A 12,346-nucleotide genomic window follows, 5' to 3' on the forward strand; every position below is an offset into this window, starting at 1 on the left:
ACATGATCATGAGATATGGTATCATATGCACATGATTTAATACAACGAAGTACATGTACTAGATTTCCTGCTATTGGCTATGAGATTCAGTCTATCTTATTTCAGTGTTGTCTTTTTTCTTGATTCTGTTTTTTTTATCTCACAGTTATGCCCAGGCTGGGTGAGAACAGACATGGGAGGTCCTTCCGCTGGAAGATCAGTGGACAAAGGTTAGTTAAAGACAATGTATGTAACATGTGCATGAAGACCAAGAGAAGAATCTGTGACCGTCATGTCATATTCCTGACCATCAACTCACAGTTACCCTCTCAGTCCAAGATTTACTCGCCTGAGTGCCATCCTTTGTAGTAACTGTAGACTCAATACTTTTGCTTGCCAAATAAACCTTTGTTGGCTAGATCGTCCCCCAAAATTGTAATGGTTAAAGCATGAGTCAACTTGGAGAAGCTAAAATAAATGAAGATATATCTGTTGAAAGAGACTTTTTATTTCCAGGAGCTGAAACACCGATCTACCTGGCCCTGCTCCCTCCCAATGTGAGCAGTCCCAGAGGGGAATTTCTGCGGGACAAGAAGATCCTCAGCTTTTAGGAAACATGCAGAAACCGTGACCAACGTTTGCAAGAAATATAAAATGTCTCATGCTGATGATTTTGTAGTATTGTGCCAGAATTGTTGTCATTGTCCTCATTTACTGATTTGAGCATTCTGATGATTACAAATTTCATTTGAAGTCGGTTACATACTCGTGCAAAAATGTGTTGAGCTGCTGTACTTTACTACCCCACTTAATGCTGTAGTACTATTGTGGGTTCCAAGGAGGCGCTATTGTACTGACTATGGACATGGTGCAGGGGTTCATGATGTGGACACTTGTTTTCATCAAACGAATCTGAGCACCATAGTACATGGTCTTTCGGTACAAATGCAAAATAAATTCAATAAAGAGACATAAGATTTTACATTAATGCGTGTTTTAAGTCTATATTTCCATTGGATCCGATCAAGATATTGATTTTAAAGATGTATGGGTCCTTTGAACTATGGTGTGAGATATTCCTTTATTCTACTAGTGGGGTATTGTTTTAGACAGAACAATTCTGCCCTTTTACATTTTCTATTAAACACGAAAGAAACAAGACATCATGACGAGGTATTGTTGAAACAGAAATGATTGCAGTTTTATTCCAAATTTCAATAAAATTGATATCAATATTATAAATTCACGTAAATATGTTAACACAGCAACATATACAGATATGTACACTCAAATGTACAATAATTATATTTACAAAACTTCGTGCTATCCAAGCCTGGTGTTATACAGCTGAGGAATCTAGTGTGCGATCATAGACTTGATGATACAGGTCTGCATAAGGAGGGGGCGGGTAGGAGGGCAGCAGTGAACCGTCACTGTCGCTTCCCTTTCGGTCTCCTAGCAACGGCTGTAAACTTGGTTTATCACTACCAGATCTTGTCGGTAGCACCACGTGGCCGTTTGCCTGGGAGTTTGCTGCGTTAGAACAGTCTCCGTTCAAGGTGTGTGTAGAGGCCGCCCGGTCATCCGTGGCACTGGTACTAGTACTCCCGACGCTGTGTGTGGGGATGTACCCCCGAGTGATGATGGCTCTCCCGTCCCGTATCACCAGCCGAGCCACCCTCTCGGACGGCTCGTACGCTGGGCTCTCTGTGTACTCGTAGTCTATACTCCTCTGAGTAGCGCCTCCTTGGAATTTGTCGCGGAACCGTGTGTAGCGCACGGCGGCGGCGAAGATGATGATTCCCACCGAGACGAAAGCGATGATGACGATGGCGACGATGGCTCCGTTACTCAGCCCGTGCCCGCCGTACGTGGCCTCTTGGTCATGCGCACTCAGGGTGGTGGGGAAGTTGCTAGGACGATGAACTTCGCTCACTGGGGGAAGAGAGGGCGGAAACATAAACACTAACAATCGCATTATGAATAGATAAAGTCAAATGGATATACGTTAAACTTTGTTCTTTGCTTTGCTCCAATCTGCTTTCATTGTTTCCATGCAACAACATATTCTAGTTTTAACACGCTCTGCCAGCTCATTCTAGTGACATTGAATTTGAAGGTAAGCTATAGCTGTCACCCAAAACGTCCGAACGTAATTTACAAATATTATCCATTTATAGAGATTGAATATTGTTTACCCGAATGCCTAACACTTATCAACGCAACATGCAGGGTTCTGTACACATGAACGATATAGAACCAAGGACCATGTAGACCGCAATATGCTTTCGAGTACATGATGGCGAATTTGAAGCTTCCAGGAGGGAGACAACATCGTATTCCTGTTGAGTAGTGAGAGTACCTTGGGCATGGGGCAGGTCCGTTCTGTTTCCAGGAGGGTCCTTCAGCCGGTCACAGTTCGTCTGGTGGTCCAGGTTCGACTCGTCACTGGAATCACCTGGAGTACAGATTAACAGCATATCAGCGTGTCAGTGAGCAACAGATCGATCTTTTTCAATTTCACTGCAAAATCATCTCAGTAGTGTTCGGAAGAAACAATAGGGCGTAGCATCAAATTTTGAACTGCCATTTCAACTATTAACGAGAAACAAAAGGGATTACAAGAAACATCTGAAGGTTTACGCTTGACAAATGATTTAGATAGGTACCTGTCTACCTCTTGTTTGAACTGACATGATAAGTTACATTAAGGAATTCAGTCGGAACAAAGCATTATTATCCTTCCATTGCACGTTGAAACAGTGCCGAGAGATTTTAAGAATGACTACAAGTGAAAATAGTTGTTTACCACAGTTGTTGATCCCGTCACATTCCAGTTCAGCGTGGATACAGCGGCCGTTCGCACACTTAAACTGCGGCTGCATGAAGCCCGGGCCGATGTGTTCCAGTGGACACAAGCCGAGACCTGCAAAAATGAGCAAGTTATGAAAGGTTAATTCGTTGAAAATCGGAAGTAAATATGCAATCTTTTATAACGTCAAGTATATGACGCTGAATTCGAAATTTAGATATTGGGAAATATCGTTCAAATATTTAAACTTTTGAGACGCTAAAATGCTAAGAATTCGAAGTGAACGGAATGAGATGGCAAAGACAGAGAGAGCTGGGAAATGATTATTAAAGCACACCATATATTGTGACTGTGCTTTGGACAACGTTCGCTAGATGTCTGTATCCTTTGGCACGTATAACCAAGTCCTCCTCATACAAGTAAACATGCTGACAACCTGTAACTCGGACTGAGAGACCTGACATTCGTTTTCCTAAAATAGCATACTACTTTGTAGCACGTGCCAGTATCTAGTTTACATGTCTATAGAAATTTATATATTTAACGTTAATTTGGGTATTGGGATCAGGCTGTTGTACTCGTATACTACACCATGTTGATTTAATGTAGTTAATTAAGAACTCTTTCAAAAAGGCACTTAAACATTCTCTCCCGACGGCTTTCCTATATCTGTATATTTCACCAGTACCATGACGGATGAATGGTTTGCAAAGTTTAGCATTGGCCTTGGCGTCTATTGTGATCGTGTAACTGGGTGAATGGTTTCACGTAACTTGTCGTCTGATTCTGACGTCATCGAGCACCTCGTGCCGTGCCCGTCATACAAACTGAAGTGGTACTCAGTAACGGTGGAGAACTTGTCCCATTCGTGTGACAAATGGCGGAAAGATCGATCGGTATAACGTTATAAGCTGTACTGTAAGGGTGAACTTTGTGAGGTGATGGGAGATAAGGTTCAACATCCGGTCTTTATCAAGTTCCTCCTTCTCAACAACAGGGCTAAACAATAGGCCAGCACATGAATTACTGAGACATACTGAACGCAATAAAGTTTACAGAAATAACAGACTCTGCATTCAGTATTTCGCACAATATTGGATAAAGATCAGATAATCCAACTAACTGAAAGCATGATAGAAAGCTATTATAGTCCTATTAGGAGCATGTAATGTTTCATCATGCTTCTTCATTTTGTTTTTCCTTTCTCTCTATCCCTTTTACTCTCTCCTTCTTTACTTTTATTCGTCAATGTACGTGGAAATATGAATATTGTTGCAGAGTTAAGGGGGACGTGAAAATTACGTACGGCCACTATATATAAAATATCTTCTGTGCAGCCGTGAACTGCAAGATAAACCGCTATAAGCTAACGACAACCGGTTGGGCAGCTTTGGCTCGATTTAAATTTGGACATCACATTATCTAAAAAAAACGAACGAGCATAGTTTCTGAACGGGACCGTATTTTAACAAGAGGCACAATCCAGGTGAAGTCGTCGTACTTCCGTGTAAATCTCTGCTCTTGTTGGAGCGTTCCCAACCCTGACTCGACATTGACGCTGTCGGGGTGTCGTATGTCGCCTGCCACACGGCCCGTGCGCGACAACAACAGGACCCGGACACGGTTTGCTCAGGTGGGCTCTTGTCTGAGCCTCGGTTTCCTCCGGAAAGTGGGACTCCGCTTCAGTTCTCACGGAGAGAAGTCAAGGGAGCAGGAAATTTAGACGACGCTTTAAATGCCGATATCTTACAATGTAAGCAGATATCATGTATTCTTTAGGGCGCCTTTGCCTACCAGGATACCGTATTGTAGATTCCGTTGCCTATATGGATAGTTTACAAACTTGGCGTCACTGACAAGTGTGTCGCGACAAGTAATCTCAACTCTCGTCATCTATGACAAATTGTCCCGTAAATTCATACATTTCACCCCCGACCCGTCTCAATAGTCTCCAAGCAGAGGTTAGGCTCCGGCTGGTTTGTAACGTCTTTCATGCAATTTTATTGGACTTTCGATTTTGTCAGGGTTTCTTTTTGTCCACCTGCCAAACGTTGAAAAAGGAAGTTTGACTGACAGAAAAGAAACCTTAAAAGACGTGAAAAAACAAACATCCGGAGCCTAACTGTAGAGTACTCCCCCAGATACGTTTACGCTATTTGTACGATACTGTGTTTGGAAGTAACGTGACGCTTTGCCCTACATTTCTAGCCTCCAAGGAGCTTGTGTGTAGAGGCGAACTGGAGTGGGCATTGATCGAAGGATTTTAAAGAAAGGACTAGACTGTAGTCGAGTACTGAACTCGAGAGTGTGTTACCTCTGTGTGTTATAATAAAGCACCTCATGTTCGGTACTCAGGGGCATTGTTGGGCCATCGCGTGCGACAGGGGAATCCTAATGCGTGTGGGGAAGGAGAGGTCTTCCACGACTCACAACACCTAACGGTGCGGAACAACAATAAGAGACAACGCTAAAATACTCTTGTTATGTCTATCGCTGACAACGCGTTGTTTGTCTCGATCTACCTCAGAAACTTACAAAGGCAAACGCGTGGATGAGAGGAGACTCTACAATGATAGATAGTGTTCTTGGCGTTACGCTTTTCAAGGTCAAAACCTCAGTTTCGCCTTGTTGGTCTTGTAGTGATACAGGCTCAGAAAGACAAAGGTTATCGAAAAAAAACGCCCGACTCCAGACGAAAAGGTTATCGGCACGATGACGAGTAAAAGTGGTGTTGCAAACTTTCACTTTCGAAAACGCTGAATAGCGTACGTTTGATCGAGATAAAAATGGCTGTTACAGTAATGTATTGCACTGGTAGACAGAGGTTATCAGGAAAAACGTCTGTCTCTGGTGTCTGTACTGTGTGAGGTGCCAGACAACTTGCGATAACCGTTGGTGCATCTCACCCAAAAACAGTGTTAGGGGATCTTTATGCCATACTGGTAAATTAGTTTACTTTGGACGAGCTATATTTAGTACCACAAAGTGCTAATAATGTCAGAATTGAATCATGATAGTGAAGATATTATCAAAAGGCTTGCTATTGCAACAGGTGTCACCGTGAAAGAATTGCTGATGAGCTTTGCTTACGCAATCGCACATGCAGTGTAAAATATGACACACGTGAAGGTACTAATATTCTTATCAGTTTTAGAATTACTATACGGCTTCATGTAATAAAAACTCCGTGGGCGATTCGACCTTTTAGTCGAAACATCGCCCTTACAAGACGGCTGCATGTGGCACACACGTCTCGGACACCCGCTCACATCCGGACACCAGCCGCCTGAAGACGGTGATGATCCATACCACGTGGTGTCCATGTTTTAAGTGCCGTGAAATGAAAGTCAGCCGTCACGTTCAGATGTATAGTTACAACAGGATGTTTCCTGGCCCGGGCAGAGAAACAAACGCTAAATCTTTAATAGCGTCGAAGAAAAAAAGCATCGCGGGGAAGTTTATTTTGGTGCTTATCAACAACGCATCGGGAGTTCATGTCCAAGTTCTTAACCGCCTCTGAACTCAGGCGGACGACTTTCTGAGATCTTCCATATGATGTAAGACGTTGACGGACAATATCTTGGGTTGGGTGAGATAACAGGCATGATGTGGTGTATTTCATAATGGTTCTACAGCTCTGCATTAAGATTTGTCATTAACTCACTCCAAGTGCAACCTGTACATTTCTCAAAAGAAACTCTCAATCACGTAATCTTATGTTTCCATGTCCAATTCTCCTTGTATTCACCCTCTATACTGTCTCTTCATTTGTCACACAATAGTTGAGAATTTCATTACTGAGCCTTTTAGGCGGACCTGTAACTACGTGTGCAGACGATATATGTTCCCCAACACCACAGGCAGCTTTCACCAATCTGAACGCTTAAAGAACGGCTAGCATTTCCGAGAAGCTTGGAATACATCTGTATAATAACAGACGAGACCTTGTCAGCACGTGTTGTGACAACAAACCGACGTAACTTTATCTCAACCCCAAACAGCAGAACGCTTCTGTCAGGGAGCCGGACTGAGGGCGCCGTTGTTGTATTTTTTCAGCTTTCTTATCATCTGTGTAAAGTGTTTCCAGTCTTCTCTGACATGCGAACCCGACCGCTGGGACACTTAGACCTGTAACTCTTCTTCTGTAGTCATCTTAAACATCGCACAACTACCTTCAAGACTCGACAAAAAGCCCGTTCTCATTGGCATATTGTTACAAGGCAATTGTGCAGCCTCTTTTCGAGCGATTCTGTTCCTTCCCTGCCTCCGACACGATGCTCTAATAACCTACAATGGCCAGCCAGTATATACTTTGACTCCAGGGGGATGTTCCAGAAGTGAACGGGCCATTAGTTGAGCCCCTACCGGCCGGATGCCTACCTGACGGACACGGCGCGTGCGCCTAGCGCCCAATCCGTCATCACACACGTTCCCAGGGCTGCCCCAAAGGGAGGACTACATCTTGTAGTGTTAAGACACTACTTGTCTACACGTCATGAATCGAACTGTTTTAAATGTCAAGGAATGACCATAAGGTCTGCAGTGGAACCGTGCTGTCATTTCATGAGCACGTGGAAATCATTCAGACTTGCAAGACAGAGATAGTATAAGAAAAGGCAGATTGCAAATAGTAAGCATATAGTGTGCATGTCTTTTGAATTAAGTTGATTTGGGAAAATGATATAAGTCTTATGTTTCCATGTATTGGTAATGGGTGTCTTCAGTACAGAAGAGAGTCCATTCGACAGTCGACGCTTTTTATTCAAGATACCTTCTCTAGCGCAAACATGTACAGATTTTGTATTTGATTTTCTTACCTTCAATTGATCCAGAGAAGACCGTGTACATGATGAGAAAACTGGCGGGTTTGACATCAAAGTCGTCCTTGTTAGGGTTGGACAAAAACTCGATGCCGATGCTCTTTTCTGTTGACGTAATCTCCGTCACGTCGTCGGCGCTCTCCGAGCAGAAGTCGACCAGTATCGTGCCGGGTTCGTACACCTTCGTCCTCTCGTACACCTTCAGCGACTGGTAGGAGCAGTCCAGGGTGAGGTTGTTGAACTGTAAGTAGAAGGCGATGGCGCCCACCGGAGGGTTTAACCGCAGGCTGCAGCGGGCGGTAGAGCCTGTCTCCGGCTTGTACTGTATGTACCCGGCGTGGTCAGCCTCCTCGAAGTGACCGGAGCCGCAATATCTGCCGAAGTCGACTAGAAAACAAGAACAATAGGAGAACGTCAGTGAACAGTGTAGTCTGTGGTATATGTAAGGAATGAGATAAGAAATGTCCTCTTTTAGATACAAATAATCTACAAAGAATATCTATGTATGTGGTAAAACTGTAAGTAGTAATATCTAGCTACAGTGCAAAGTGATCCAGCTATTATTGCCCTGAAGATAGGCGACCACCGAAACTTTGGCTGTTTAGTTATTCCCTGGTCGATACTTGAGAGTGAAGAATTTTGTTGTTAGTCAGTCATTCATCAACCTAATCATCATCCTTTTTTGGTAAATATATCACTTCACCTTTAACTTAAGAAAGCGATAAGAAATTGAATGGAATTAATATGGACATATGAAATTCTGGTTTTAAAAGACGTGGTCTTGAATATTCTAGCACATATGACTTTAAATTTTTAGCTACCCGGAGAATAAGTTGAAGCCATTGACATCTGGGTACGTTTTCAGCAAGACCTCAGCATGGTTTGTTGATACTTGGTCGATGTCATAACCTATTGGCCAGGTCAAACCGATGAATCGACAATTTGACGGTAGCTTACTCGACAAGGAATGGTCTTTCCTTACGTTACCAGTCATTAACTAAGGCGGTGTGGTACTCTGTGACAGGTCACACCTGTACACGGATCAGGAGTTAACGTTGGCAGAGTTAAAACAATCAGAATCCTGTGGCAGTCTTGTGTGTCCTTGTTTCTTAGTAGGACATGAGACACTATTTTTCAAGAAGAAGTTAGAACGAGTGCATTTTTACTTATCCTGTAGCTATATATGGAGTTGGCGAGTGGAATTCTACTTCTCGTCTCAATTTTGCTTGCATTTTTTCTATCTGAAAAGCATTACATTGTCTTAATCTTTTTTTAAGCAATTCAAAAACATCGCTATTGGTAAGTTGTACTTTTGGATATTTATTCAGGCATATCATATACAAAGCATAACCGTTTATTGCTACATTTTCACACAGTATATACATATAGCTGCAGGCGACGATTTGCCATGTACCCAATTACACGTCAATAAATTCCGAACCACCTGAATGGTACTTAACGCACACAGTTCACTTGAGACAATTCGTCACCTGAGCGGGTTATCCTGTAATTGAGCGAACACACCGCAGTGCCCGGACCGCCCGGTCTAATTTGTAAGGAGGAAATTGTTCCAAAGCTTGCCGAGCCACGATCGTGACCTTTATCGATTCCGAGGGAAGTTGTCTCATGAAATAACGAGAGACTTGTATGCGTGACTCTGTTCTCTGTAAATAACTTAGTCTGAATGTTCATGGATTCAGTTCTAATACTACAATAGATGGTAGATTTGACGCGTGCATGCGACTACACGGGCATTTGGTTCTCGATTTATGTTTAAAGCTCATTTCTGCTTGACTGATGGTTTCTAAAAGGTCAACACAGAACACATAATACTGGTGACAGGACTACCATAAAGATTTATATCAGGCAACGGAAAAAAAGCAGACAACAAATATTTGATATTTAGGATCAACAACATAAAATCACTTTGTCACACAATCAATACATACTAGTTGTGAGTGATATTTGTTTGAGACGCGTCGTATTTTAGCACTCCTTGTAACAGATATTGTTGTTATCATCCTATATCTGACTTAACTCCATGTTCAGGCGATTTACAAGTCCTGGAATAATCCCAAATGTATTTACATTTTTATTTCAATTGAAGTTCTCGAGGTTAGCAAGGTCATCACAATAATCAGAGAGCGGCAGCCCATGTAAAGTTATTTATTGTTTATCACCCATTACTTTACAAAGTGTGCGTCCCTTGAGTTCGCCGCGTGTGCCTTTCTCCTGATGAAAGGTTGTATGTCAACGGTAAGAATATTTATTTATGTAGACTCTCTGCTCACCCCTTCAGATAGCGGTGCCTTTAAACACGGCCCCGCGGTATTATGATAGCCTTCATCGGCTGATCCTAGCATTGGGCGCGACTGCGGGGCTTTGAGAGTGACAGTAGATAGGGATTCTGTCGCGGATACAAGAGAAGCCACCACGTGGATTATTCCTTAAGAGAAAGGGGTTTTAGAGAAGCCTTGAAGATGTATTCCTCACACGGAATCCCCTGTTGTTCTGTGGACACAGTGCGGAGCAGCGTGACCGTCTCCGACAACACAATTATTTTTGTAGAGCGGAAAATGGCAGGTTAGCGCGGTGTTTGTCCAACCTTACCGTCCTGCTATCACTGTTACACAGCATAATGGTTCCGCTAACAACTGTCGTAAAACTGTAAATGTTACCGTGCTGTGATTTATGACCGTCGGTTGTTGTGGACTGCTGACCCGCCCAGGGTGGCGAGGCTGCACGTCTGAACCTTGGTGCCAAGCCCAGTGCAAATTTACTTTTGTTCAAAATCATGGCAGTATTGTAGACGGCGGGCGCCGCTTTCAGGATGATTGAGAACAACACCTTTCGGGTAGTTCAATGTGAAGTTTGGGGGATATTAGCATACTGTATGTATTAAGGGAGATCAAATCACATATTCTAAGTTTAACAGTACATCACCATGGATCACGCCTTATGACACCAACAAATGACCCATGTCATGTGCTGAGGGTGTACTACACTCACTGCAAACAAATTTTCTTGTTTATACTTAACTTCATTCAATATTAAGGACAGGCTGTGATTTCACTCAAATGTTTGCGTAGACTAGTGAATCAGAATTGGAAACCATTTTGGCAAAAACAAGGATCGCCGCCTTTCGTATTTCTACTGGCAGGTGCACGCTTTAACTGGCCCCGCCGCTTTAGACGTAGTTTGTTCTGGAAAAGACACAGTGTTGCAACGTTGAAGGCAAAGTCGTCTTTTCTGTAATGCCCGTAGAGGGACATTCCTTCTGAAGCTACATTTGCGGGGATAACTCCGTGGACAGTTGTGCCCTGAACCACACCGGCACCGGAGTGAGCAAACACATGCACGGAGCGTAACTCTCCATTCATCTCAGTTCTGAGAAGCCAACTAGCGAGAACATAACACGATTCTACAGCTAACCGTGCATGTTTCTCCCCGCCTGATCCAAGAAATGAAGTAGAAAGGCCGTAATGTTGTGTACAGGTAGTTGAACACCTGTGTTGGGCGTACCACTGCCTTGCCTGCGGCTTGTGTGCGCCCTTTTGCCCTCCCCTCCAAACGACGATGTAAATTTCGGAATGAATCGTGCCCTCGAGTGAAGATCACCAAAACAACGGAGTTTAGACTAACATGTAATGGTACTGAAGTACTTACTCGTTCCATAGTTTCTAAGTCCGTGGACGTTCGTCAGGTAGCACAGGTACAGTAGTAGGACCCGTGCCCCCGGATATTGCACCATGATGGGGCCCTTCCCTCGCCGTGTCCCTTGTTCCAACTGAAGCGTGCGGTCACCCCGTGTTCACATTTAATCTGTACAAGCGGCACTTAGCCCGCAGTCAGGAACGGGTCGTAGGTGGGGAAACCATGGCAACGGTCCCTCCGTATGTACACACTCCTGCCGACTCCACGTTTGCTAACGGAGCGAAAACAAAAAGACGTAGAGAGGCCTTGGCTGACGGAGGCGCATACACTTGTGACAGCTGTCGGCGGTAACAAGAGGGATCCCGGCTGAACGCAATCTCAGTCCGTGCTCCCCGCCCGAAAACAAGTCTGCTTTCACGGCCAGCGGCTAGGCAAACACACAGGTGTAGTAACACACAGCGCCCGATTCAGCCGGACTCATGCATGACGCTCGCAGCACTTTTACAAGATAATTAAGCGTTCCTTAACAATGTGAGCTGGAGGGAGCACCAAATCAGCTGGGAGAATAATCAGCAAAATGTCGTGTGCTTGCCAAACGGTAATTTTTTCCTCCAAGAGGCAGGGGTGTAATTTTTGAGATTAGATCATGATCCTCGATGAGGATTGTTGGAAGCTGATTGGTCAGCACTTCAAAGTTGCTCTGACTTGCTGTCATCAGCGGGTCACGTCGGAAGAATAGCTTCCTCTCAGGCTCGGCGGCAAGTGAACAATGCACCTGTCGTCCCGGGCCCGGCCCGGACAGAGCCCGGACAAAACACAATGAACAAGAAAACACGGCGTCCAAAGGTCGTGCGCTCAGCGCTCGGTCTGCAAACACTCCCGGACATAATGGCACTGCCGATAAGATCTCTACAGAACAAACGGGACGAAACGAGAAGTCTTATAAATAGCGAAGGGATTATAAAGCCATTACTCAAGACGTGAGAAGATTGGGGTACTTTTATTGGTGGGGCCTTGCATAAAGACACCTGTTGCTTCAGAGCTTTTTGTCGCGATACAAGTTGTATCTGTTTTTAATCTA

General features: G+C 44.0%; 2 protein-coding genes across 3 annotated transcripts in view; one reads left to right on the plus strand and one right to left on the minus strand.

The window, feature by feature from the left end:
• Nucleotides 1–961, plus strand: part of LOC118415952 (carbonyl reductase [NADPH] 1-like) — a 4,831-nt gene extending 3,870 nt beyond the window's left edge. For both annotated transcript variants that reach the window (XM_035820915.1, XM_035820914.1), the window contains exons 8-9: nt 146–209; nt 496–961. In XM_035820915.1, coding sequence (XP_035676808.1) covers nt 146–209; nt 496–590 — 159 coding nt within the window. In that variant the 3' untranslated portion in view covers nt 591–961. The remainder of the gene's footprint in view (nt 1–145; nt 210–495) is intronic.
• A 192-nt stretch (nt 962–1,153) lies between these two features.
• Nucleotides 1,154–12,046, minus strand: LOC118415951. The gene is made up of 5 exons (XM_035820913.1): nt 11,278–12,046; nt 7,609–7,998; nt 2,789–2,905; nt 2,342–2,437; nt 1,154–1,914 (listed from the first exon to the last, which is right to left on the minus strand). The coding sequence occupies exons 1-5, from the start codon at nt 11,360–11,362 to the stop codon at nt 1,319–1,321; spliced, it is 1,284 nt and encodes a 427-aa protein (XP_035676806.1). The 5' UTR covers nt 11,363–12,046; the 3' UTR covers nt 1,154–1,318.
• Nucleotides 12,047–12,346: the final 300 nt, after the last annotated feature.

The sequence above is a fragment of the Branchiostoma floridae genome, chromosome 5 (assembly GCF_000003815.2).
Source record: "Branchiostoma floridae strain S238N-H82 chromosome 5, Bfl_VNyyK, whole genome shotgun sequence".
Lineage (NCBI taxonomy): Eukaryota > Metazoa > Chordata > Leptocardii > Amphioxiformes > Branchiostomatidae > Branchiostoma > Branchiostoma floridae.